At 39.7% G+C, this 27,824-nt stretch overlaps 1 protein-coding gene across 6 annotated transcripts in view; it reads right to left on the reverse strand.

Annotated features, from left to right (window-relative positions):
* Positions 1–27,824, reverse strand: part of ZNF827 (zinc finger protein 827) — a 111,882-nt gene that overhangs the window by 45,735 nt on the left and 38,323 nt on the right. For all 6 annotated transcript variants that reach the window (XR_012623208.1, XM_074823759.1, XM_074823760.1 and 3 more), the window contains 2 exons: positions 23,726–24,209; positions 11,066–11,299 (listed from right to left, as the gene is read on the reverse strand). Coding sequence is in view for 5 of the 6 variants with exons in the window: in XM_074823759.1 (XP_074679860.1) it covers positions 11,066–11,299; positions 23,726–24,209 (718 nt within the window). In the remaining variant the exon portion in view is untranslated. The remainder of the gene's footprint in view (positions 1–11,065; positions 11,300–23,725; positions 24,210–27,824) is intronic.

The raw sequence follows: 27,824 nt of genomic DNA on the forward strand, positions 1-27,824 counted from the left end.
GGTCCCCTCCAAACTAAATTATTCCATGAATCATCGTCACTAGATCAGATCAGCTGCAGGTTTATCTAGCAGAATTTTCAAAACCTCCAAGCAAGGGAGGCTACAACATTCTTGGGTAACACTTGTTCTGGTGCTGCACTAGAAATTTTTCTTAATGTCCACTCTGAACCTTTCAAGCTTCAGCTGGTAGCTGTTGCCCCTTCTTTTACCATTTGTCACTACAGAGAAGAGTTTGACTCCACTGCTTTTCTAAGTTTCCTTCAAGTAGTTGCAGCAGGCTATGATTAAATCTGCCTTTAGTCCCCCTTTGCCAGACTGAACAGGCCCAGTTCCCTCAATGCCTCCCTGTAAGGTTATGAGCCCTAGACCCTTAATCAGGTCTGCGGCCTTCCTCTACATTGTCTACTAAATCTCAACAGTGGTTCTGAACCAGGGAGCCCCAGACTGGTACAGTATTCCACATGCAGGCAGTGGAAAGGTTAAGGAGCATCAGGGAATCTGAGAGAGACTGGTTGAACCAAGCTCTGCCCTCCCTGAGACAGAAACTGGAACAGTCACCAGAAAAAAAACAAGATCAAGGAGATCTTGTATCCTCCCCCCACTAGGCTTAAAGGAAAGGAGTGAATGGAGGCAAGTCCATGCTCAGGTTGGCAGGCAAACCCCCTTCTCGCCCACCTCGTCTCCCCAGGTGCCTCTGTACAACAGGTATGAGGCTCTGGATGTGGAAGGCCAGTCAATGAATGAAGGGGATGATGGTCCATTTATACCAGAGGTGTTGCCAAGGTCAGAAAGGCCTACCCCCCCATCACAACCACCTCCATAAGGAAGAAAAGATGGGTTATAGCTGTAGGCGACTCCCTTCTGAGGGGAACAGAGGGACCAGTATGCCAGACAGACCATCCTCTGAGGGAAGTCTGCTGGGACTTCAACCACCTCAACATCTGCTGGAAAAGTAGCACAGCAAGCTGTAGGCAAGACTTCTGGAGTGCATTGAGGATAAAATCTTAAGCCAGGTAATGGACAGCCCTACCAGAGGGGATGCGATACTGGACTTGCTGGTCACCAACACGAGTGAGCTAATCAGTGATGTCAAGACTGGAGTCAGCCTGGGCTGCAGTGACCATGCACTGGTGGAGTTTGCAGCCCTCAGGGATATGGGTCAGGCAAAGGGTAAAGTCAGGCCCCTGAATCTTAGGAAAGCAAAATTCCAGCTCTTCAAGGAGTTAGTCAATAGAATCCCCCAGGAAACTGTCCTCAGGAACAAGGGAGGAGAACTGAGCTGGCAGATCTTTAAGGATGCTTTCCAAAGACTGCAAGAGGTCTTGATTCCCAGGGGTAAGAAATAAGAAAGTGAAGGCAAGAGACTGGCATGGGTAAGTGGAGACCTGCTGGTCAAACTAAAGGGCAAGAAGGAAATGCACAGGCAGTGGAAGTAGGGACAGCTATCCTGGGAAGAGTACAGGGACACTGTCTGGTTGTGTAGGGATGGGGTCAGGAAAGCCAAGGCATGGCTGGAGCTGAACTTGGCAGAGGACGCAAAGAATAATAAAAAGGGCTTCTACAGGTATGTCAGCTAGAAAAGGAAGGTCAAAGAAAATCCTGCATATGGGTAACCCCCAGTACCAATAAAGTCTGGGGGATGAAGGGATTGAGAGCAACCCTGAGGAGGACTTAGGGGTGTTGGTTGATGAGAAGTTTAACATGCAACATGCATTTGCAGCCCAGAAAGCCAACCATATCCTGGGCTGCATCAAAAGAAGCACGACCAGCAGGTCAAGGGAGGTGATTCTCCCCCTCTACTTTGCTCTCATGAGACCCTACCTGCAGTGCTGTGTCCAGCTCTGGAGTCCTCAGCACAGGAGAGACATGGACCTGTTGGAACGGGTCCAGAGGAGGCCACAAAAATGATCAGAGGGATGGAACACCTCTGCTATGAGGATAGGCTGAGGGAGCTGGGGTTGTTCAGCCTGGAGAAGAGAAGGCTCCAGGGAGACCTTATTGAGGCCTTCCAGTACTTAAGGGGGGCTTATAAGAAAGATGGGGACAAACTTCTTAGCAGGGCCTGTTGCAATAGGATGAGAGGTAATGGTTTTAAACTAAAAGAGGGTAGATTTAGACTAGATATAAGGAAGAAATTTTTTTCACTGAAGGTGGTGAAACACTGGAACAGGTTGCCCGGATTGGTGGTAAATGCCCTAACTCTGGAAACATTCACGGTCAGGTTGGACAGGGCTCTTAGCGACCTGATCTAGTTGAAGGAGTTCCTGCTCATTGAAGGAGGGGTTGGACTAGATGACCTTTAACGATCCCTTCCAACCCAAACTATTCTATGATTCTGTGCAGCACTTACCTGCTCTAGAAGCGGACACACTGAACATGCTCTTCTAATCCAGCACAGTCTACTTTTCACTTGAGATGAAAGTCAAAATAAAGTGCACAAATTCAATAAAAACCACAAGTCATGTAGTAAATATTGCTTTTGTTGATACAATAGCTGTCCAATGACTGACTTTCCACTGCTGAAATCAAATGAATCCTTGTTAAAACATTCATGCTTCTTCCCACCGTTTCAGTTAAAACTTCATCCTGCAACTAAAATTCTAAGTTGTTCATATTTGCTGAAACGCCCATCAGCTTTACAAATCAGCTTTATGAATCAACTTAGAAAAGAAAGCCTTTCCCATATGTCTCATAAATTGGCCTTATGTACTAGTTTTCACAACCAAGCAGACAGGGGTAACTAGTGGGTCAACTTGTACTGACTTCAAAAGCTTTCAGTATGGAGAATCAGGCATTTTGTTATGCTAATTGTTCTGATTTGCTAGAAATAAACATGCCCTAAAACAGCTTAAATAAAACCTCAGAGGTAGGGAACAGTTGGCAAGCCCTGAAGGTTCTGCTACAGAGACACAACAAGTAACATCTGACGTTCCCTAGGGCGCTGTGCTTGATGCTTTATTTTGCTAGTATTTTTTTCAAACTGCTGTTTTATGTAAGACAATGTCAATGGGCCTTGAATCAATGTAACAGGATCCTGCATTAATAAAAAAATCATAAAATGGCTCATATTTGTTAGAAGTGGAACCTCTGAATTCCCATGTTGTAGAATTTTGCAATTACAGGCTTAGTTTCACAAAAATGCAAGCCAACAAAGAAAAAAAGGAGCAAATTAAAGCAATAGACTAATTTGAGTTGTGATACGCATCTGCTGCTCCTTCCACTTAAATAGTAGGTTTATGGTGCTTCACTGAAAGACCCTGTGAGAGACTGCAATGTCATATGACTGTCTCAGAGCTTGCCTGTGTCTGTGCAAACCTCCAAGAGCAGCTGCTGCGGCCTGTGAATTGGTCTGGGGGGATGTCGCCCAGAGAAGCGGGAGTGTATTGAAGGATGCACCCTCCCATTTCTTTGCGGTTGCATTGTCCAGACTCTTTAGACAAGCCTCAGACGTGTACTGAGCTGGCCCCATCCTGTAGCCATTTGTAGCCCTATTGTGTAGGCCAGACCCCATGCCTGCATTGCTAATGAACTGATAGAGGCAAACCTTCCTGCCCTGAAGCCAGATGCAACAAAACCTGTGGGACCAGAGGAAAAAAAACTAAAGGTGGGCAGATATGCTGATCAGTGGATATGATGAACTTAAAAAGGCAGCAGAATATTTTGCTCAGTGTACATCCACCATCGAAGCCAGGTCCGTGTGCACCCACCACCGAAGAACTGAAGACTGAGGACCAACGGGACGCCGCTGGATCCATGGTGGTGGCTATTCTTGCAGCCCTATTCCACATCCTTGCTTTATTTCTGCCTTTTCCTTCTATTCTGTCCTATCGCTACCCCTCTTCACTTTTTTTAATAATTGAAAGGGCTCAAACCAATGAATTTCTGATTAAGTCTAAACTGTGATGCATGAAAGTTTTCCTTGTGTTTGTTTCCCAGTGACTCCTCAACTGTCTTCCCCAGGCCTCTTTGTCTGTCTAGACAAAAGTAAAAGCTCCCTATATAACTCACTGATGGCAGCCTTCAATGAGCACTGGGGCAAACTAAGATAAAGGGGAACTTGAACAAAAGGACACAGAGATACAATCTAGGGAGGATGATCTCGTGGATTTAGGAAGAAGACACCTGGACTTCCCTCACAGCGCAGGCTCTGGAAAGAAGGTCAACTAGCAAACACCGTGAAGAAGATCACTTACTTCTTCCCTCGACCACCAAAGACCCTCACTCTATTTTTACTACGCGTGCTCGGACTATGTAAATGAATTCCGGGAACTCATTATCGTAAGACCCCCCTTTCCAGGAAATCTAACGAATATGTATGTTTTGTGTGTATGGAAACTGATGTCCCTTGCTAGTTCAGTGGAGCCCTTATGGTGGAGAATCCCCAGGGCAACCCCAGCGCTGCTAATAAAGAATTCCTGCTTAACAGTTATATTGGATTCTGACTGTTGAGTTAATTTCTTCATTTCATAATAAAAACCTGGTTTGGTGTACAGCATTTGACCTCGTTTGTGTCTTAATCTCACTCTTGGGATCATATCGAAACCTCCCCTGACATTGGATCGGGACAGACCGTACTTGCAGAACACAGCCAACCCCTCAAAACACAGATCAAGATTTTGGTAAAAAGTCTACATGTGCAGTGAATTGTTATTTTACAACATATTCCAATCTATGCAAGTCTCTCAGTTAAAGAAAATTCTAGTCTAGAATTTCTGTAGCAAGCTGTGCCTTTGCAGAGAGCCTGGCTCCAGTTCTCCTGTCTTTACAAGCCGACTCTCCAAAGGCAAGGGGGACTGTGAGAGGCCCTTCTGCAAATACTCAGCACCCACAATCCCCTGACACTTTGAAAAAAATTGACATGCCCACTTTCCATATCTTTGTGGCCACTCCCATTTGGCTGAACATCATCAAGGAACAGCAGTGAAGCAAAGGATTGGGGGAGTTGTTTAAAACTCTTTAGTGACAATTCCTAGAAAATAAAATAAAATCATAAAATAAAAATTAAAATAAAATTTTAAAAAATAAAACCCAGAACCCCAAAAGAAGCACATTTGAACCACAGACCTTATGATTTCTTATTACTCCAAATTATCTAATCTTTTAAATTAACATGATTTTCATTAAATGTCAAGATTACCCTAACATGGGAAAAAGGAAGAATATGAATTGCAATAACTTAAATGTATATTATAGCATCTACTGAACTAAAAGCTAGGCTCTGTTATAAGGTACTTGTTTTTCTGTAATTTTTGTTGTTTTGTGGGTTAACATCTATAGGGAAAAAAAACCTTAAGACTTTGCAGGCTTCCATACTTTCTACCTTATACTTCTCTTGCATAAGGGCAGTGGTTTTTTCACATTTTTCCTGCTTTTGGGTTTAGACATTAATGTTGTCGTGAAACATGGCAAACCCCATCAGCAGGTAAGAACCCATTACTAGTTGAGTTCTTTTGGTATTATGTTTTTATGCAGATGTCATGGAAAATCTTATTAAACTGATACAAATGAACTGATACCATGGCCTAATATGAACTTCATGTAGTACAGCATTGGCAGGAGACTCTCAAAATATTGAAAAAAAATCTGGAACCTGACACACTGCAACAATAAATCTAGCTATCTAGAAACTTTTCTCTTTTTCTATACTGTAATTAAAACACAGCTTTACTCTAACCATTCACAATTGATTTCACATTTCTGTTGGTTAAAACAAAACCAAACCACACAACAACCACCACTTGGCTAGTAGCAGGATTTAATCTGGTGATGTGACTTGCCATCTCTCTAGTTCCCATCAAGAGAAAGTCTTATTTTGGGTCATACACTTCCCCGCTTACTTTTCTGGGCTTCTACAGAACAACCTGCTGCTGCCCAGAGCTTTCTAATGAACTATTTAGAGACCAAGGAACAAAAGACTTCCCTGTATTTTCACTCCTCTGCCCATTATCGAGGCTCTCTAAGCAGGGATGAAAGCACTCTTGACAGCTCCCCTACAATCTAGGTATGGAGACTCTTACGAGGTCCTGACAACAGCTACCTCAAAGACAGCAGCCTAGACAGGCGCTTCCCAGAACAGTCCATGAAGTTATGAAAAAGAAATAGATAGGAAGGTTCGTTTCTCTGTCCCCCACCTCTGCCAAAGCATGTAGTAACGTACTTTTTCTTCACCACAGTAACAATAAACCAAAAGACTGCCAACACAACCCGCTAAACCTGGGAAGATTTTGTGACTGCTAGTAATAGCTTAGTAGCCATGGACTCGTTTTTGTTGTCAATTCACATTGCTGATGACAGCCAAGCATAAAGCCACCCAAGCCTTAAAATGAGGTCAATCTGACACCAGCTGTCCAGCCACACATGCATAGAGAGCACTCCTAGTTAGCAAACTTTTTAAGCTGATATTGTTATTTAGTTCCTCTGGAAGTCTGTGCTGTTGTGACTGGACTGGTTTTGGTACGAGCTAATTTAGAGCCTTGTCAGATAGTCCTTCACCTCGCTGTGTCCTAAGGCACGATGTGCCATTTTTGGAATGGGAGTAGCATTGCGGTGTGCTGGCCTTCATCTTATGCTAGAATTGTACTATCATTCTCTTTTCTTTTCCTTCCTCTTCTTAAATAGAAGTTGTAATCCATGTGGTTTCAGTTAAATGTAAGATAGAACATCAAAAAAATTAACTACAAGGCACAAAATAGGAAATTAGCATAAACATGTTCAAGGGAATAAACACTTAATCAAAAAAGGAGAAAAACCCACCAAACCGCCTCAATAACCAGCTGTGCTGAAAGAGGAATTGTCATATAATTAGGTGATAATAAATGGAGTTGATCATTAATGCTTTTGGAATCAATTGTATGCAACATTTTACTTCATGACCTTGGTACAAAAAGTAAGTATGCACTAATTGCATCTGCTAATAACCCAAAATTATGACACATTGTTGGTACTGGGAAATTGGTGTATTACAAGAAGTACTGTGTGACCTGAAGATTGAGCCACAAAAATCCAAAGGAACCGAATAGTACAAAGGTCATGCATTTGCTAGTGATAACAAGAGTATGTGCAATATATATTGATGCATTGATCAGCAGAAATTAATCCGCTGAAAAAACCAACCAGAGAGGAGGAAAACAACCTGAGTTGCTATTGAAATGTAAAATGACTACATTTCACAAATAAGATACAGCTGAAACAAAGGCAAATGTGATTCAGACAACATTTCTAGGAAAGATGGGGACATACTAATGTCATAGTTCAAGGCACGAGGGTAAAATATTGCTTATAAAAGGCTAGTACCTGGAATAGATCTTATACACCTCCAGCTATGCATTCATTTTTTGGACAAGAAGGCAAAACACTGTATGCTTCTGAAATATAATACATGCCCAAAACATATTAGCAGCATGACTATTTCAACAGAAAGTGAGTTTTTAGACTCAAACATTAGCATGTAAACGCAAACATTTATTTTAAATCTCAGTCTCCTCTGAAACCTCCCTTTCAATTTACAAGACTGAGTGTATAAAACTGACCAGGGATCACTGGATACGTCACTTAATGAAATATTTTGAGAAATACATTAAGCTTTTCCATGAAAGAGAACTGGTAAGAATGTAGAAAACTGGTTCATGGGTAATTGAAATACATTACTTTGATTTCTTATAAGTGATTTTGTGCAACATTAAATATGAATTTAAAATCTTGCAGGGATGGCACCCTTCCAAAGAGAGTTAAGAGCAATTTGCCCCAGTCCACTATCTCCTCAAATCTGTTTGCTTATCATTGGATCTAGCCTCACTCAAGACTTAGTAATGGACAGAATTCACATGTCAACTTTGCACATCCATATAAATCATGGTAGTCATTTTATGTTCTTCCGTAAAATGTAGGTTGAAAGCCTGCACTGAAGCTCGAATTTTGCCTGTTAACTCCCAAAGACCATTTCTTCCAAAATTATTCTTCTTTCCTTTATTTTTAAATAGCAGATCAGTTTTAGGAAGTTTTCTTTTGACTATCTGGATGGAAATGGTTCTGCCTAGACATGCCCAAGAGACATTAGCCTTCTCATCTTGAATAATCCTTTGGAGGAAGCACGACTAGGTATCAAGTTTGTGAACTGTGAGGTAGAACATCTGAATCTAAGTGGAATTAGATTCAGTGGAACAGTGGAGAAAAAACTGGTATAAAGCTTCTCCACATAAGGTCCAACTCCCACCAAAGTAATAAGCAGGGTAAGGGCCTGATCTTAAACACTAGTTGTGTCCTGACAGCTTTTTAGCTTAATGAGAAAAGAGAGTTTTGTGTAGTGGAACTAAAATAGACAGCTGTGTGTGATTCTTCTATTGTTTCTGTATATCTACCTCTACAATGACAACTAGTAAATTTCTGTTAATGTTGTACTACAGTAAAATATGTTTAATATTCTAAGTTTTCCTAGCTTTAGAGTGGCTGACAAGCCCCTCCATTATAGGGGCTGGTGATTTGCAGTGCCTTTCTTACAGTATGCACCAGCCCAAACTAGGCTCCAGAGCTGGAAGGGCCTTCCGCTACACTGGACAAGCTCAGCTAAAAGCACCTCTGTTTGGGAAAAGAGATTTCCCAGTGAAAAATATAACCCAGCGTATCCTTCACATGAAGGGACTGCAAGGTCTATGCCTAAATCCCAAGAGGCTGCCATGAGGCTGCAACAGTTGGCAATATTATTGCTCAGGGGATAACAGAAGCATGTATGTCAGGAATGCAGAAATACTATTATGTTGGAAATCCCTTGCTGAATTTGTATTCAGTGCAGGTTTTGGTAATTAGTATTACACAGAAGAAAGTGAAAATAACAAAGCAAGGATGTAATCCATTCAGTCTCTACCAAGAATATATAGAGCCCGGAAGGACCTGACTTAAACCCAATTATATAATATATCAAATCTAATAAGGGCACTTGACTGAAGATTTCCCACAGACAGCAGAACATCCAGACAGACTCATTCCTTTCCATTCTTTTTTTTTTTTTTTTTCCTTCTTCCAGTACCAGGAAGGTTTTCACTTTAGAATAAAGAAGTGGCTTAATTGTTTAATTTCTCAATCACCAAAATCAGAATGCAAAATCGCTTAAGATAAACTCGAAAGTCAATATTGATCTCAGAGTATTCTACCAGATAAGTAAACACTAAAAAAACACTGAAGAGGCTATTGACCTTAGATACTCCTCTTATATTTGTCCTACATTAAATTGTATCTTAGGGATTTCTTCCCTTACAGTTTCTGCTTTAAATGGTAATTCAGAAAAGTACAAATTGAAAACAGTGTACGTGATAAACTTGGTATAACCCCACCCACTGGCTGATTCAGGAATACCAACTGTGACAATACTGAGTAAATCCTAGAGTAATTCTTTACCTTCTAATCTACGGATTAACCAAAAAGACCACTATCAGCAAAAACTGCTCCATCACTAAGAGATCATAAGAGAAATGTTAAACTAGTGTATTTCTTACTATAACCTTTAAAGACTGGGAGTTCCCAACAGAAGTGACTGAAGACTTGACCAAAATTTTATATATGCCAGATTTCACTCACACAAACAGATATTTAAGGTACAAATATTCTAATATAATAGTCCGTAATAGAACTGTTTAATCACAGCCTGCTAGTGCCGAATTCAAGATTCACAATCAAGAACCCCAGTGTCTCTGAAGTACTTGAGAAATCATTAAGTTATGGAGCTCCTTCTTTATGAAAATAGTTACATAAATTTATATGCACCAAGAAAAATAAAGTCACAGGTTAACATTCATCAGACTGTAAAGTTCTGTTACCAGAACACCATACTCAAACCAGTTACCAGCAGCAACAGTACACTATAGCAATAACCAAATGTTTAGTATGCGGGAGTACGTGAAAAACTGGGAAACGTCTGCTCTGATCAACTTTTGTACCTGGGAAGCACTTTTTGCACCATTAACACAGAAGGCTTGCAAATTGAGGATTCAAATTCTGCAAATTAAAGCGCGCAGGTATGAACAGGGGTGAATTAGTTACATGTTAGAATTTATGGGGGAGATCCCAGTCAGTTAAAGTCTTTCAGATATAAATTTGAGCTCTAATTCAATGTTGACAGTACCAAATCAAGCCAAATAATTTCAGATAGGTTTGGCAGGGATCTCAGAAGTTACTAAACTTGTAAGCATTTCCACTGGCACCTTGTGTGACTTCGGCATACTTAAAAAAATAAGTCTTGTCCAGTTTTGGAGAATACTTAAAAATTAACTGATCCAGTTTAGGTGCAGAAGTACAAAACCCAGCCTCCCAGACTGACTTTCATGTCTTGGTCCTAAAAATTGAAGTCTATTAGAAGTTCAAAGCCCTTCTGTCATTCACTTAACCTGTTCGCAGCTGGGAGAATTCAGCCCTTTTAATTTCCCTTAAAATTAAACCTTCATTCCGAGTTAGACAAAGCATAATTAGCAAAACATACATTTTTTATTTGACTCCCTCCAGCTGTAACAGTACATGTGTATACACATGCATACTGTCTACTTGTCTGGTAGAAGGATGTATCACTAAGGCAGTGCAGGGAAGTTGAAGTAGTCTCCCTAACAGCAGAAAGCTGGGGCAGTTTACATTATTTTTTTAACGTGTATCTTATAATTTTGAGTACAAGATATCATCAGAAAAAAGAAAAGGTTTTAAAAATCATCATTTATAAAGCCATGTCAGGTATAGTTCAGTAGAGACACACATTCTTATGATGTTAATGAAGTGACATGTGAATAAATTGGTATTAACATGTTTTGGTACATTTTAAAAATGACAAAGTCTAAAAGCTTTAAGGCATCATTTCTTTTGACTTATCCCGTAGTCATTAATTTGAAAACCAGAGCACAGATAATTAGATACTACGGCGACAGACCAAACTGAGATGTCTTATGTATATAAACCTCTGTAGACAGACCTTTTCAATTGTTCCTTCACTTGCTACTAAAGCCAAACATTTCTTCTGCAAGGTAACCCTGCTAGCATACGTGAAAACAAAAAAATTAAGAAGTTGAATATTACTAAATTGAACATGTACCTGAAAGCTTCATGAGAAGCTCGGATGCTGCCTTGACAGACATGTCCTGCCTCATCACATTTGCCTGCACTTCCTGTGGCTTGAGTTTCTCCTCAGAGACGTTTGAAGCTGAGGCTTCGGATTCCTGGCTGAACACATAGCTGGACTGAGACAAGGCTGAACTTGCAGCTTCTTCATCCTTAGGCTCCTCTTTCACTTTAAATTTAGGAGTCAAGGGCTCTTTTTGATTTGCAGCTGTCAAGAGAAGGAAAGAATTATGTAATATATAATCATAGAGCAGCTAGTAACAGGAAGAAACCATAACCTGAGAAATGCTAGAGCAGGTACGGGAAGCAAGCATGTCAAGCAGTACTCAAAGATGCTTCAAGAGGTAAACAAACTTCTGCATCTTTTCTACAAAGGTACAGTTGCAAAACACAAAAACTGCATGTACCAGAGCTCAAGAAACCATCCTTCTCCTCTCACTTTTTTGCCCCTACTTCTCCTAAAAGCATTCCCCTGGTCATTTTTGTAGGTCTTCTATAGGCTTGATGGAAATTTAAAACATCGTTTCACATAAGGGCAAACTTGGTAAAGCCCATATGTACTACATATTGAGTTCTTAGAGAATGGAAAAGAGGCAAGAGATAAAGAGTAGAAAGATAGGAAAACTAAGATGGAAGTAAAGGGGAAAAGACAGCAAATTCTTAGGTCCTAAAAGTTGGTATTTGTTAAGGAAAAGAACAGAGTGATTTTCAGAAGACAGCCCTGCACTAGAAGATGCTATTAGAGTTCCAGGTTCTACATCCATAAAGTAAAGAGAGCAAGTTTAAAATAATCCTTTCAAACACTCCATGTAAGCAGCTGCACAGCCTCAGAGAAGGGTCGTGAGACCTTGGGGCTGCTTAAAATCTACACACCGAACAATGTTGTTCTTGAACAGTCTTTCCAATATCCCTTGACAGCAGTAGATCCTTCGCGCTGCGTTTGGTTGAAGGGATAAAACCAAGAACATCTCTTAACCAATACTTTCAATCCCAAGCAATATAAATTCACAGGTAATCTGCATGACAAACAGGAGCCTAAAGAAGTTGCACTATTTTTCAGCAGCTCTTCTTGTAATTCTTTATGTTTGACCATTAAAGATACTTTGTTCCCTTACTGGCTTTTTCTTGTTCAAAATTTCACTTCAAGTTCTTAGTAACACACAGCAAATGACTTGTCCAGTGCTCCAAATTTTGATGAATTTACATCTTTCTCACCTCTCTAAACCTCTGTCTCCACAAATATGAAAGATAGAGCATCGTCCCCATTTTGTTATCTTTCTGAGCTCTCACCATTTACCTCACTACCTCTCCAACATATTTTCCTCCTTCCACATGACAATCCCCTGCCTACCGTCATGACTCTTGCAGATGAGCTCTGTCAAATCTCACCTGGACCACGTAAGAAGGATGTACCCCACCACCCCTTTCACAGGCTACAGCGGGGCATTAGAAGTCAATGTGCATTGCCTGCTGCAGAGAGCAGTTTGTTTTATAAAACCATTACAGGATCAGAAAAAGTCAAGGAACTGGCATATCAAAGAGGTGGTAATATCCAACTGAAGGGGAAGGGTACTAACAGGTCAGATCAACCCAACAAAATCTCTAACATTCACTTGCTTAAGCCCTTGGTCTACCTTCTTCTCCACTTCACTGCTTCTTACCTACTTTCTAGCTCCTCACTTTCCTGGCTTACTTCCTCAGGTACTCTCCTTCTCAGCAGTTCCCCCAAAAATCTGACTCCTAGAGAACCTGAATTCCTGCATCCCACTGTGAAGTGCTCACCACCTCCCAGAGACCTCAGCCCTAAAATACAGGGTACAATTGCCATCTTTATCACAAATAGACACTGCTGTTTGCTACTTTGAGCTCTGTTCATTTTCACAGTCCATTGTTTTGTGGTTTTCTTTGCGTTTTTAAATTATTTTTTTTAAAGCTACATTACCCTGCAACACAACACTTGCATCTTTCCAGTTTATATTCCAGGGTTGTTTGATTTGTCTCCTTTCTTATTGGTTGGCAAGCCATTACCAAAGAACAAGATTAAAGTAAGTGGTATAACCAGTGTACATATAAGCAGCATGCACATACACATTGGTGCTATTCACTACTTCCGAAATTAAATTACTTTATATATGTAATTTTCACACGACTTATAAGCACTTTTACTACTATTAGGAATTGCTTTTTCCTTTTTTAAAAAAAAGAGCAAAAGCAGAAATATGAAACATTAAAGCATGTTTTAATTCATCAAAATACAGATTAAGGTTTTCAAACCAATCTTAACTTTACCAAGGTACTTACCAAAAAAAAAATAATAATAATCCATCTATCTTCTTTATCCAGGCCTACATCTTTCTAGCTTAGTCTATTCTGGGGTTTGACCTGGGGTGATGAATGGTCACCCAAAAAAAAAAAGAAAGAAAGAAGACAGAAAAAAAAAGAAGACCCAAACCTTTTATGCCACACTACCTTCAGCATTCCTTCTCTTTTAAAACATGCCACTCTAGCTGCTACTGATATAAAAAATACCTCCACCAGGAGCTGAGTGCAACTGATAGACAACATTCTGCCTGAACTCTCTCAGAGAACCTGGAGAAAAAAAATCTTTTTAATTTATTCAATTCAAGAAGGTATTGATTCAAATTGTCCCAGAAAATAAAGGAAACATGAGTTTGAGTGAAAAGGTAAAGACGACCCACTGAGAACAATCATTAACCTGCGAAGCCAACTATGTTTCTGCCCATGAACCAGGGCAGAAAATGAAGTAGAGGAAGCACTGTAGACGAGGTCAGCATACACTTTTACCATTTAAAATACAGAGGTGATATTAAACTCACAAACATAGATCAGTGTAAGTTTGCAACCACACACGGTGGTCCGTTATAAGCCAGGTTAATAACAATGTAAAAACAACCATGCACAAATAGAATCGCTGTAACAGAATTCATGTGACATCACAGTCTTAAACTAGGAACATTTTTCAGAGTCAGGTGCTATAGTATGCCTTATGGATTCCCCTACCACAAGAAAGGGGATCAAAAGGGGAACTTTTGGAAGAAATTAGCATTTATTAAACCCTCTTATCACCAAGCCAAAACGCAGCAGCCGGTTTGACCTAATCCAAGGGCAGGTGTCAAGTGGTACCTCTATGCTCTTCATCCCAGGGTATTCTCAAACTGCAAAGATGCAGACAAGTTCTAATAGCTCAGCGAACCAAAAATTCAAGGTAGGTCACATCAGAGTTTAAATAGTTTCATGACAGTGACACACCCAGAATGACTTGAACAGGGCATCCATCAAGTTTCCCTCCTTTCCTATATCTCACTTTCCCTTTCTCTCCCTACCCCACACACTAGCTCTCCTACTGTGACAGCACACACTGCTATAAACCACTGCTCCCTCACACTTCCGAGCCGCCACCCGGGATAACAATGCTAAAACTATGCTGACAACAAGTCTACCAGCATAACGTCAGCCATAATGTAAACAAGCTCTTCATAAGATCTGTATACTCAGTTTGTCACTGTGTGTCTACAAGACATCACCTATTAGAAATGTAAAACACGGTCGGGGCCCACAATCCAGAGGAAGTCCTGAAGATGTGCATTTGGCAGTGTTGCGTGAAGGGGGAAAGAAACCCAGGCTATTGTTCTCACCTATGTTGCTGGTTCTGCCTACTCTAGCTGCTTTGCTTTCAACAGAAGATAGAATTAATAAATTAGGAAAGTAGTAGGGTTTTATTTCTTTAATTAACTGACAGCACATTCCTTGAACTGACCACTCTTTCCAAAAATCAAACATTTTAACTGTAGACAAATCACAACAACAGAAGTTAATTTACTTCATTTCTCTTCCCCCAGAAAACAAAACCAAACAAAATCGGACAACTATTAGGTCAGTTTCAACCCAGTTGCTTCAATTAATGGGGCTTTTGCTTCAATTAATGGGGTTTTTAATCTTTCTTGAAATATACTAAAGCAGATTCCAATGTAAATAAAGTCTAAATAGAAGGGCAAATAAAAAAGGGGGGAGTTTATCCAGTCTATCAGATCCATATGTTAAAACTAGAGGGGGAAAAAAAAAAATCCACCCAAACCCAAAAAACCAAACAATCCCAAAACCAACAAAAATCCCCACCACTCTTGCCTCTGTCCCATCTTGGATCCACAATTATGGGCAAAATTGCTAACACATGGGAAATAGCAACTATGATGAATCCACTAGTCATATTAGGGAGAACAACAAACAGATGTAAGAAAAAACATTGCAAATAAGGGAAATGAAAGCTGACCGAGACCAGTTTTTTTAAAAACCCTATGACTGAGGAATCTTTTAAAAGTTAGAACTAGACAAGGATTAAAAAGATGATGCTGAAGTCCATTAAAGTATATTTGAACTACAAAATTATTACTCCCCAGAATGAATAACATCATCTATCTACATACAAAAATAGATACACATACATATACTTAATTTTTATTTAATTTACTTTCATTCTGAACTCCAATGAGAACAGACTGAAGGATGTGTGTTGCCTGCAGACTGAATCCCAAAAACCCAGCAATTTAATTTTGAAATACACAGTGAGGAAAAAAAACCAAACCCACCCAGCAAATGCAACCAACAGGCAGCAGCCTCTCAAGCAGGGTTGATAATTCTCCATTTGTTCCACTCCATTTCATATCCAGAAAAAAACCAAACAGAACAGATCAAAGAAGATTCCAGACGGCTGATTTTTATCTTCCTGGCAACTGGAATCATTTCATCCATTTGGCAAAAGTAGATGATGAAAGTTATAACACTTTTCTCAAACTGCCAAATGCCACAAGAAAAGCTTTGGGCATCTGCCACTAATCTGAAACACTCTGATGGAAGCTGCTAACTGCATCAGTCCACTTACTGGGATTTCTAAATGCTTAAAATGTTTATAATTGAAAGAGGAAAAATGGGCTGATTACTTCAAGCCAAGCTCAATGTTACAAGTCACAATTAGCAAGGAGCTGGTCACTGTTCCATCTGTCTGAGCAAAGACCACGAGAAAGAAAAAAGAATCCACAACAAAAATGCTGTCACAAAAGAGGCCATGAGAAAAGCATCTACAGAGTCTGGGTCAAAAGGAACCGTGATGAAAACGCCGCAGCACACCACTGCACCATCATATTATTTTACAAGTGATGCCTGACTACAGCTACAAAGATGAGAGAGAGCAGGCCCGTCATAGCTGAGGGAAAAGGGGAAAGTGAGGACACATTCCAAAAGGCACTGCAAACTGAACTGGTCTCTTTGAGGTCTTGCAGGAAAAACTCCCTTTGTGATTCTCCTCAGAGCCACCATGGCAAGAGAACCATGGCATGACTTCGACCTGAGGAAGAAAGGCCAGTGTTTTATCCAGGTCCTATGACAGCTAGAGCATCTGGCTGACACAAGGAGACTTCCCTTCCAGGTGGTAAATTGGGAGCTGCAGTGGCTAAAAGAAACCAAGGACCTTTAACAGATCAGTTCTGCAGTATTTGGAAGACACATTTCCCCAACACTGGGCGTTGTCATCCTGAAGGCAGCTGTTGTCGATGAAGGGTATGACTTGAGTCTTCTACTATTTTCACTCTCGTAATTGAAATGTGCAGGCAGGTGTTGGCATCCTGCATGGAGGCTATGGCTTATATTTGATGACATTCAGGAACTGAGTAAGGGGTACAAACACTGCAGAAACCACCACCAGTGAGCTAATTGCTTTGTAAGGAAAATCTATGCAATTGGAACCTGCTGGAGAATCTCCAGACAACAATCCGATTGGACTGATAAATTTTGTTCAACTTATTAAACAGAGGCTGTCTACACTATAAATGGCCCAAAAAAAGGAGAAATACTGTTCTTCTGTGAGGACAGTCTAAGTGGTCTCTCATTTTTTTTTAGTGCCTTCTGCCCTGGAGTATTAATCTGTCCCAGGGCACCTCATGTTACCTAATCCTCCTGGGAGTGCTAACTCAATTACATCTCATTTTCAAAGCTCTCTACTCTGCCCTCAGGCAAACACACTAACCTATCAGGCTCCAAGGAAGAGGATGGGAACTATCAAAGAAAAAGCTACTTATGACTCAAGAGTGCTCAGCATTAAAACATCTCTTTTTATCAAAGCAGTGGAATGGCAGAATAGACAATCACGAGAAGTATGATGATGCCAAGACTTGCCACCTCTGGGCTTCCAGACACCACTTAAAATACGAGGTCTTCTAAACTGTCTTGATTAAGTATGTCAAAAATGCGTAAGCAGAGGTTAAGAAAAGGCCAGCAAACTATGCTGATCTTCTCTAAAGCCGCTTTGCATTTAAGGAGCTGTGGTCAAGCAAAATGAGACACAGCATTGGAGAATGACCAGTCCTGCTACTGTCCCCTCAAAATTTCACAATGTTCTTGTGCAAGTAGAATGGAGGAATTCGGCAAACTGCTAAAGCACCTGTAGGACCACACATCCCCCCATGCCCCACGATGTCTGTTATACAGCCAAAGTCCCACCTGCTTAAACAAGGTTGTAATATCTGACAAGACCATCTTCTCCCTTCCAGGTAAAAATCAAAATAACAGCAGAATAGGTAAAATTCTGGAAAAGCTGGAGAAAAGAAGGGAAGAGAGTGAAAGGAGCAAAGGGAAATTTGTTGCTTATGGAAAGAATTGTTTGCAGTATGGAAATTTCTTCTCTCTACAAGGGAACAGAAACAGAGGAGAGAAACACCAACAGACTGACCTTTATATTTAAGAAAGAAAAAAACAAACCAAACAGAGATGATTGAACTAACAATGTCTTCAATTCCCATTTTGGATAGATGTGACAGACAGGCTCACAAGCTAGAACTTCTGCCCAGAGTAATAGTGTAAATCAGGGAAGAAAAAGAGCCATCAGTCTTGTCTAGTCTTAAACTCCAAGTACAAGAGTTTGCGTAGATATTAAAACTAAAGTGTAAGCACAGAGCTGGCCCAGAATAATATTGACGTCTTCTTTTAAATTGTATTGGGCTGAGTACACAAAAAAGCAGTTTGTTATCCTGCATTTTAAATGATTAAATTAGAACACAGTCTACGCTGCTTTATCATGCTAAATTCTAGATATTCCTTCAAGGTGTAAAACATGATGTGTATGGTTTTAAGGATGTCAGGAAACTGTGGATGTAAGACTAGCAATTGCTGAAAAGAGATTATAAAGGTGGTGATATATCAGTGGCAAAGATTAGTACAAGCTTTTATTTGCCCAAGTTTTAATTAGCCATGCTATTGCCCTTTTTCAGCTTTATTTTAAATTAAAGGTCTATATGGAAATCATGAAAATTTGAATTTGGAGAGACACTTCAAAAAGATTTTGATGACATCAGGGGTATTTACACTGACAGCAGCATTATGGAATTCACAGTATTTTTAAATTAAGGATATGGCTTATTAATTGCCAGTCCTGTGCGCTTACATATTCTAATTGAAATTTTACATTCTGGCATAAACTATGAATCCTAAATATAGGCATGGTCTTTTCCTTGGAACTTGCTGTACAAATACATCAATTATAACAACTTAATTGGACATGCTTTTATTTTATTAAAAATAGCTGTTTAAAGAGTTCTAGCCAGTCAGTTCAGCACTGTCAATGGCAAATGCTAAAACATTTCAAATTGCTTGTGTTACCTTTAAGGAATGCAGCAATTTTGAAGAGCCAAACAGAACAAATAATCTAAGTGATCACTTAACTAATCTACTAATATTTTGTATGTAGCTGTCTGATGATTTACTATTTCATTATTCCATTAATGGAATCAGCTAACAAAACATAAATGCAAAGTCCAAGTACTTTGGAGTCACCAAAATCCCATGGTGGCATTATTTTTCCAAAATAAAGATTTGACTCCTCACATGATAGTGAGAGAAGACTTAAACTGGGAGAAAACATAGTTTCTCATTTGTTTAACATGGCCAGTCCCAAACCCTCAGCATGTTATCTCTCCTTCCTCCCCTCTATTTTAAAGTTTTTTCATGTGAGTAATTTGGGGAACATCAACAGAACCGCAGAAGCAGGGCACACTTGGTAATATACATCATCACAAGATGAAGAGACATGCTTTCTAGAGCAATGCACAGAGAGCTGGGGGAAAGAGGCCAGCAATGAAGTATGCTTTACAATTACTGTTTCCACACAGAATTCCTTTGAGATCAATAATGCAAGAATCCCATTCATTTTGATGGGATTCATTTATTTTTGAATGTTATGAAAAGTAACTGCAGCACATAACACAGGCACAGTAATAACTTCACTAGAGTACACCGGCCATTGTAATTTGGATCACTGTGAAAGCCTTTTTTTTTTATTACAAAAGAAAACAAGCCTTAAAAGTGGGTGGAAGGACATCAGTATTTAAAGAGATGTGTTGTATAATGTCTGCCACTGAAACCTTTGAAACAGGAAAAGCAAATACTCTGCAAATTAAGATATGAATGCATTTACAAAGTTTCAATGTGGAATTAATGGACTGGGGAAAGAAAACATTCTGGCAAAGCACTGATCCATCAAAGTATTCAGGCAACTTAAAGCATACAAGCAGTCCTACTGAAATAAGAGGGGGGAAGATTTGAAGGTAAAAACATGCCCATGCTTAAATATCCTTCTGGTTTTATGTTGAGTCATCTACTAATTGTCTTTACAAACAATAACCCTTTTCAAGTTTAAATAAAATTTCAGAGAACACTTTTAAATTTCTGGTGAATTTAAAAGCATCTCCCACCTTAAACTAGGACCTAGAGAATGGAATCTGGAAAAAAATTTCACGACTTATTTTTAGATTTACATTTGGTGATTTGTGTTATGCCTTATTTCATAGAACACGTAACTAAAAATCTTTCTGGCAAGCAATGACACAGAATTAGGGCTGAAAGGATCTCATCAAAAGGTCACCCACACCAATATTTCTCAACCTCTTTGAATTTTAAGCTCTCTTAAGCCTTTCTGAAAAAATTTCAGAGGACATTTTGAGCAGTGTCATCACAATTCATTTCTGACCCAGTCAAAATCAGGTCTAACTTTGAACATCTGTAAATTTTTTCCCCACTTTGCTTCTCTAAAGCTTGCTGCTTATTTTCTTTCAGCTGAAATTTCTTACAACTGTTTCTGATGTCCTATGGTTCACTGACTGACATACACAGATCTAGCCCATCCTACTGCCTAATATGTGATCAACCATATCTGACAGGTGGTTATCTAACCTGTTTTTAAAATTCTCCAGTAGCAGAGATGCCACAATCTCTCCAGCCAAACTATCACAGAGGTTTAACTACCTCAACTTTTGGAAAGATTTTTCCTAATGCCAATTTAAACCCTACAGCAGCATAAACCTGTTTTTTTTTTTTTGGTCCTAATTAGGATGAATCACCAATAGATTATGTCCTTCTCTCGTAACAACCTTTTTATGCATTAAAGGCTTATTAATGACTCTCTTCTCCATAGGCTTCACAACTCACTCCCTCTTATCCATCCTCACTGGACATGTTTTCTAAACCTCTAGTCATTTCTGCTGCTCTCCTCTGAAGTTTTTCCAGTTGTCCACACTCTTCATAAACTATAGTGCCAAAACCTTGGGACTTCAGCAAGACTGAGAAGAGCAGGACTATTTCCCCCTTCTTTGAGGCTGTTTCTCTGTATATACATCCCAGTACAATGACTTCCTTTTTAGTATCAGTATGACATTGTTCCTTTCCCACAGAAAGAAAACTCCTGTTCCTTTCCCACAGAACTGTTACCTAGGTAGTTGTTCCTGGTTTTGTATTTGTATTTTGTATTTGTTTGATGAACAGTTGCACATTTTTTTACAGTTCTCGTTTGACTGTGACTCTTCTCTTTTGCCTGTGAACTACTTTCAGTGTACTGTTTTCCAACCATCTGATATCCACTTCATCTAGACTAGAAAGGTACTGCGTTGCACAGTAAGAAATAATACTGAGAGTGAAGATTATATACATGCTTATTAAGATTCAATTTTAAAATTCATAATCATTAGTAAACACCAATTTTGTACTGTCTTTCACGCTAGGCGCTCCAATTAAACTTCTGGAAACTGTAACTCCTAGGTCTGAAGGGAGACAAGCACTCCTCTGTGTTACACGCTTGGAAAAAGAAGAGGCTGAAACTGCATAGAAATGAAACCCAACAGGCCCTGAGGTCTCCCATGAAACTGGAGGCATACAAACTGACACCAACCAAGAAGAGGAGCAATAAATATTGGCAAGCAAAAATAAATGTTCATTTAAACCATCAATATTCAATAAGAACAAATGCCAAATTCTAAAGTCTATATATCTATCCACTGCTTCCTTCTCAGCCACAAGGCCTGTCAGAGAAGAAAATTAGATTGTTTTGACATAATTTGGTCTCGACAAATCTGTGTTGGCTGTTGCAATTGGCCTACACAACTTGAGATGTCAAAAGATTTATATCATTGAAAAGGTAGGGCCAATAATTGAAGTTCTGACGGGCCTAACGAGAGTATTGTAATAAAGAAATCACTCAAACGAACTTGGTTCAGCACAGCAAGCACTCAGAAAAATGCAGCAGATATTTAGCCAACTTGCTAAAAGAGAATTACTTCTACTCTAAATTTATGCACACTGTATGGAGGAAAGCATGAGCTAAATGTATATAACACAATATAAATCTCAGGAGCAAAGAAATTCCTTTTAACATTGCTCTTCTTGTGCAGTAAACTTGGTGACTGGCAGTACATTTTCATCCAAATATGCACACATACAAAATTACAGATACATCTCACTCCCCCAGTGACTTTATAACATGTTGCTAGGTAACAGTGCATACAAGTCAGGTTTCAAGACCTTTAGTAAGTCACCATAAAATAACTGCACAGGCCTTTTGCATGAATGATGTACATTTGTATCCTTTTTCTGATGCCAATAGATCAGACATTGAAAACATGACCGCCTGCCAAACTGTAAACAGCTCCCCATCAACTGCTACATGAAAAACAACACATCAAAATCTTGTATGTTTTCTCAGCTTTCAGGCTTTCCCCTCTCTCCTGCTTTCCGCTCTCATTCTTGCTACATGCAGCCATCATGAGCACTAACATCTACAGATCAATACAGTTGGTGTGTTGAGCCACTTAGTGCACAGCAACCCAAATTTTAAGATAGACATCAGAACAACAACATATACGGGACAGCTGTCAGACAACATGAAAAAAATGGATTTCATATAGAGTCCAAATCTGAAACTCAATTAAAAAAATGTACAAGTAAAAAAATGTACAAGCAAAAAACCATATAAGCAAATCAAACCAGACTCATCCTCACTCATTTTTTGTTGGTCATAATAATAAATGATATCAACAGACTATTGTTTTTTAAAAAAAGGGGAGGTTTCTTTGGCTTCTTCCAACCCACACAGCAAACCATTTGTGCCAGCCCATGTCCTGCTTGTCCTCAGGTCTTTTCCTGGCTGGCTCCACGAAGCCTCAGGCTTGGTTTCTTGTGTTTTCCCATTCCACTCTATTCCCCACAGAATTGCAATGCCAGAGGTATAAAAGTTTGGGCAGATAAGGACAGCAATCCTTCCCAAAATAAATGGCTGTGGTTTCACCAAGGCAATGGCATTAGGACAGAACTAATTCCTTAGTCTACCTGACAATAAAATTTGCTAAAATACAACTTACATTCCATTTAAAGGAAAAAGGTGACCAATTACTCTCTATTGAGGAAGGATGTCTTCTATCGCCAAAGTCTAAAACTTGCCATAGAGACTGCCATCTCCTTGTGAAACAGAAGTTTCTTCAGCGACATTTTTCTTGAATTCTTTCTCTTTAAAAATTAAAGGCCAATTTGGAAAACATTTAGTATAGAACATCCCCCCCAGCACGTCCACAATTCTGAAGTGTCCAGTCAAATCAATAAAAGAGCACATAAAATATAATAGGTTCACCCTTAAACACATCTTCCACTTCAGTCTTACATATGAATATCATTCTTACAGCAATAATCTGACAGTGAAAGAAAACACAATTAACACATGCTTTGCATTAGATATGGATTTCAATTAAAATAGTAAAAAAATTTAAAAGCTGTTCATGAATCTCTAGGACTATCTTTTTTTAAGTGTTAATAATCAAGAAATGCAGTAACATTCATACTTCACACATATTTACTAGTCAGACCTCAAATACTATTCCTAGAGGAAGGTGACCAATACTTTATTGGTCCTATTTAACAGATGGGTAAAGGCAGAGAACTTAAAGAGATGAATTTTCTAACATGCTGGGCAAGCCTCAGTGATTTCAAAAAGAGAACTACAGGTATTCAGCATGCCTGAAAAACACACCAAATGAGATTGCCAAGGTAATTCTCAACGAACATGGAAAACTGGATAAAAAGTTCTCACTCCCAATCCCAGAAATTAAACAGCAAAATCCCTCTCTCCTCTCACCGCTTCCCCTCTTCCCTCCGTCATGCACCTCTCCTTATCAGAAGAAACAAGAAATTGTAAGTTAAGAAGTTGCAACATTTTAATCCCTGCAATTCCATGACTTAGCAAACCCAAGGCAAAGTGTTTCTTAGCCCATAAAGGAGCAGCTGATGCTGCCACTCGCTGCTCAATTACCTGACAGCTTCATAAGAAAATCTGATGCCATCTTGACAGAGATGTCTTGGCTGAATAGTGCTGATGCTGTATTGGCCAGAAAGTCAGAGGAGTCTTTCAGCTTTGTGTGGTTGGGGGCTCTGTCAACAGTGCTAAGAGCAAAAGGTGCAGCTGAGATGCCATTGTCATCTTTGGGCTCTTCCTTCACTAGTAAAGGTGGAATACCTCCACTGGGCTGCCCAGCCACATCGGGTGTTTTAGATACAGATGCTGATCCCGTAAGGTCAGGTCCACCTCCTTCCCTCTGTGGTCCCGGGCAGGAGTCACTATTTAGCTGTGGTGACCCCTTCACCTCAGTTTCTGGTATTTCCTCCTTCACTTTGGATTCTGTCCTGAGGAAATGTTGATGGCAACGCATATGGAGTTTCAGGCTGAAGTGGCGGGAGGAGGTAAAGGGGCATAGCTGGCATTGAAAGGTCTCACCCCTGTCTTGGTGCTGATGAACCTGGTTCAAGAGGTGAAAGATAAAAGCATGTATTAAGCGAAACAGTTTACTAGCATTATAGAAATTTCAACTCTACACTTCTCACACCATTTAAAAAAAAAAACGTTAACAGAGTAAATTCTTCATTCTGAGCACTTGGAAAGAGGTCAGGCACTAACAACAGTAGGATTCTTTCACACATAAGTCAAAGAACATAAACATCAGACTCAAAAAAAATAAAATCAGGAACATCTGTTTCTGCAGCATGGAAATGATGAAGTCTGCTTTGGATCAAATAGTTCTTACAAACAGATCCTGATGACCTGTCAGTGCATAAAAAGACTTCCAAGCTATAACTAGTAGCTTTCTTGATTAAAAAACAAACACCTATCTATTAAATGATCTACTAAGCATGATCACTCCGTGCAACCTCATAAACAATTGTTCAGAACAATCCAGCAAAAAATCAACCTGCACAGCAATGTCCATCATCAATTCATGTATCATTAGAGTAAAAACACAGCACCTGGCACTACCAAGGCGCTGCTGAAAGACTGTGTTGCAAATTAATTCTACCAGAAAATAAACAGCTCTGTTATAAAATACAAGCATGAGAGATGGTGTTTGCCGTCTATTCTATTTTATCAGTCAATTAATGATCACAGTTAATCTACTGTCCTCATATTTTGACTGCAGGCTCTTCCTCATAGAGACTGCATGCTCCAGTATAACTACAATGCCTAGTATCCTCAGGCCCGATCCTGATCACCTTTTAAAGAGAACTCAACCCATCCATCCATATGTAATGGTTTACATACTATTTGAACACACTCATTAATATAAATTATATAATTATACAATTTCTTCTTTAACACAGTACTCATGAAAGGGAAGGAATAATCAAGCCCAGTGTAATAGTGGCAGATATATTGAAAAGTTTTTTCCCTATAGTTTCACAAATTAATTTTAAATCCTGACAGTAGCACTCCGGGCTACTCCCTGCAGAAAGACTGGCAAATACATAATTTTTTTCCTTACTAATTGATGAACATGTGATCAGGACAAACTGGCACCAGACTGAGTTCCACACATTCGTTTTCACTTGTGACTTGAGTTGGTTGGAAACATTTCAGTGAGACAGATTTTTGTTGGAAAATGGCAATTTGTTGAATGCAAAATATTTCACCTGAAACACGAAGAGGTTTGATGAACTCCTGGCAAACAAAGCGTGATTTCCCTACCCTACTGAGTGGCACTCTACCTCCCGCTCCCTGGGCTTGGCTCAGAAGCAGCCAGCTGTGCCAGGGATCCAAGGCTTGCTGCTACAGCCTGGGAGTCCAAAAGCCCCAAGAACTCCAGCTCTAATCAAAGCTCAGCTCTACACCAGGGAGCCTGGAAAACCTAGCTTTAGCTAAGGCTTTCAGCACTTTCCAGTCTCCTGAAGAGCTGAGATCTAGATCCCGAGAGCCCTGGTGCAGACACTGCAGGGCTCTGGGGTAACAGCAGCATTTCCCAAACACATCTCTGTCAAAATTCAGGTTGGAGTTTCCCATGGTTGTAGATTTGGCTCAGTTAATTTTCTATATATCGTAAGAGGAACTGAGTCACAAGCTCATATCCAACACTGCAAGCTCTACACACACAGGACCTAAATTCAGGTCTGCTAAAATGTGAAGCTGGGAGACATCTCTCTTCTAGTTTTTTTTGCTTTCAAGGAAGACCCATTTCATTAGTGCTGTGTAACTTTTCATTCAGTAGTTCTTCAAGGGCTCCGGAGATTAGGTACTAAACAAACAGACAGCAAGAGAGAATTTTCTCTTGGCCAGCCGCTTTACAGATTGACATTCTCAGTATCGTATAAACATGACATTTACAGACAAAGTAATTCTGGAATCTTATAACTGCACCTGACAACAAAAAAAATATTAGAAGCTAATGCTAACCTAAGACAGTTTTAAAGCAACAACCTTGCAGAAGAATAGCAGCACAATAAATTCTAAATATTAACAGGTTACCACAGAAATGCCAACCAGATTGTCTGTCTACACTACTGGAAACAGGATGGTCTGTGAGCACAGCAGTATGTAAGCACTCTTCTTCATGAAGAGCACCGAGATGTACTAATGGTAGCAAGCACTCTCACCATGGCAACTTTATCTCTTACACCCACTGAGATTCTGTGTGCCAGGGTTTCTCTCCAGGATCCCCTTCAATCAACATTTCCCTGCCTACATATTTAACCACTTCTTCTGGAGGCCCCTTATCACAATCATCAATATGATGCCTTCTGAAGGCTGTCACCGCTGCAGTCAGGTGGCAAAGTGTGTGGGAGCCCACCTTCTCTTCCCAGGAGCACGGCATGCCACCCCTGCAATATCTTTTGAGAATGGATGAGAATATGGGGGACTGATTCATCTGATTTGGAATTTTCTCCTGCCCCAAGACAATAGTAGCACCACCAATGGATTTCTCATAAAATAAAATACATTTATAACTTGCAGCCAAGGAATGACAGAATTCAAACCTAAATATTTGGAGGTTTGAAAGGAAGAATTTTATATCTACAAAAAAAAAAACCCCAAATACATGAAAAAAACAGCAAGTTCAATATTTAGTGCCCAGCGTCCTGGGTCCAGTCCCACCATAAGACTTTATATTTTTTTTTAATTCTCAAAACTAAATAATAATATTTATTTTAAATTTGAACACTATTAGAAATAGAAGCTAACAATGAAAGTCCCTTTAAAGGAAAAACTAACCCTTATTTTCTCATCCAACAGCAGCTGAAAGAGCCATGAATTGCCATTCTGTGCTATTTGGAGGGGAAAGTCAAGGCAGCAACTACTTGCTGCAGAATAAGAAACAAGAAACCCTGTAGAGCTACACAGAAAGCCACAGGGGAGATCCAGGTCATGCAATGTTACAAAAAGCTGCCTTCTCCCTCCGTGAGACAGGGAAGGGCTCTTACGCTGTGCTAATGCTACCCAAACCATCAGATGTCCTCTTTAGACTCAACTAGGCTGTTCCTGCAAGAACCACAGGCAGGAGGAGACAAGAGGGCAGCTGACAGGTTTTCTCCAAAGTCTCAGCCTAAGCCCAGCTGCTGCCAGATTTTGATTTCTTTGAATTACGCTGCAACACACCACAGCGCACAACCTGCTCAGAGAGAATGGTTCTTTCAAAATCCCATAAAACTACCATTTGACTTGTGTCAGAAACATTTAAGGACTTCTACCTACTGAGTTTATTTCATTTAGCCACGGATATTCTCCTTGACTGTGCAAAGTACTTGTATCATCTTTATTTTAACACCACAGTCTTCCCAATTTCAAATGATATTTCGTGGTTCTTTCAGTGTGTGCTTGATATGACGTACACAGCTATTTTCAACAGAATAATATACTCCTTACAAACTTTAGGCCTAGCTTGAGGACTTGGGTACAAATCATCTATTGGTCCAATTTATCTTTTTTTTATTTGTTTCTTTCAGTTTCTCTTCTGCCTTCTTGTTCTCACATTACAAGAAAGAAAAAAAGAGGCTGTTTGATTTATCTTCTCTATCACATGCATTATTTTGATCACATCTCCTTTCTACACCTGGCAGTCCCATTCTTTTCAGCTTCTTTCTTCAAAGAG

Source organism: Strix aluco, chromosome 4 (genome assembly GCF_031877795.1).
Source record: "Strix aluco isolate bStrAlu1 chromosome 4, bStrAlu1.hap1, whole genome shotgun sequence".
In the NCBI taxonomy this organism is placed as follows: Eukaryota; Metazoa; Chordata; class Aves; order Strigiformes; family Strigidae; genus Strix; species Strix aluco.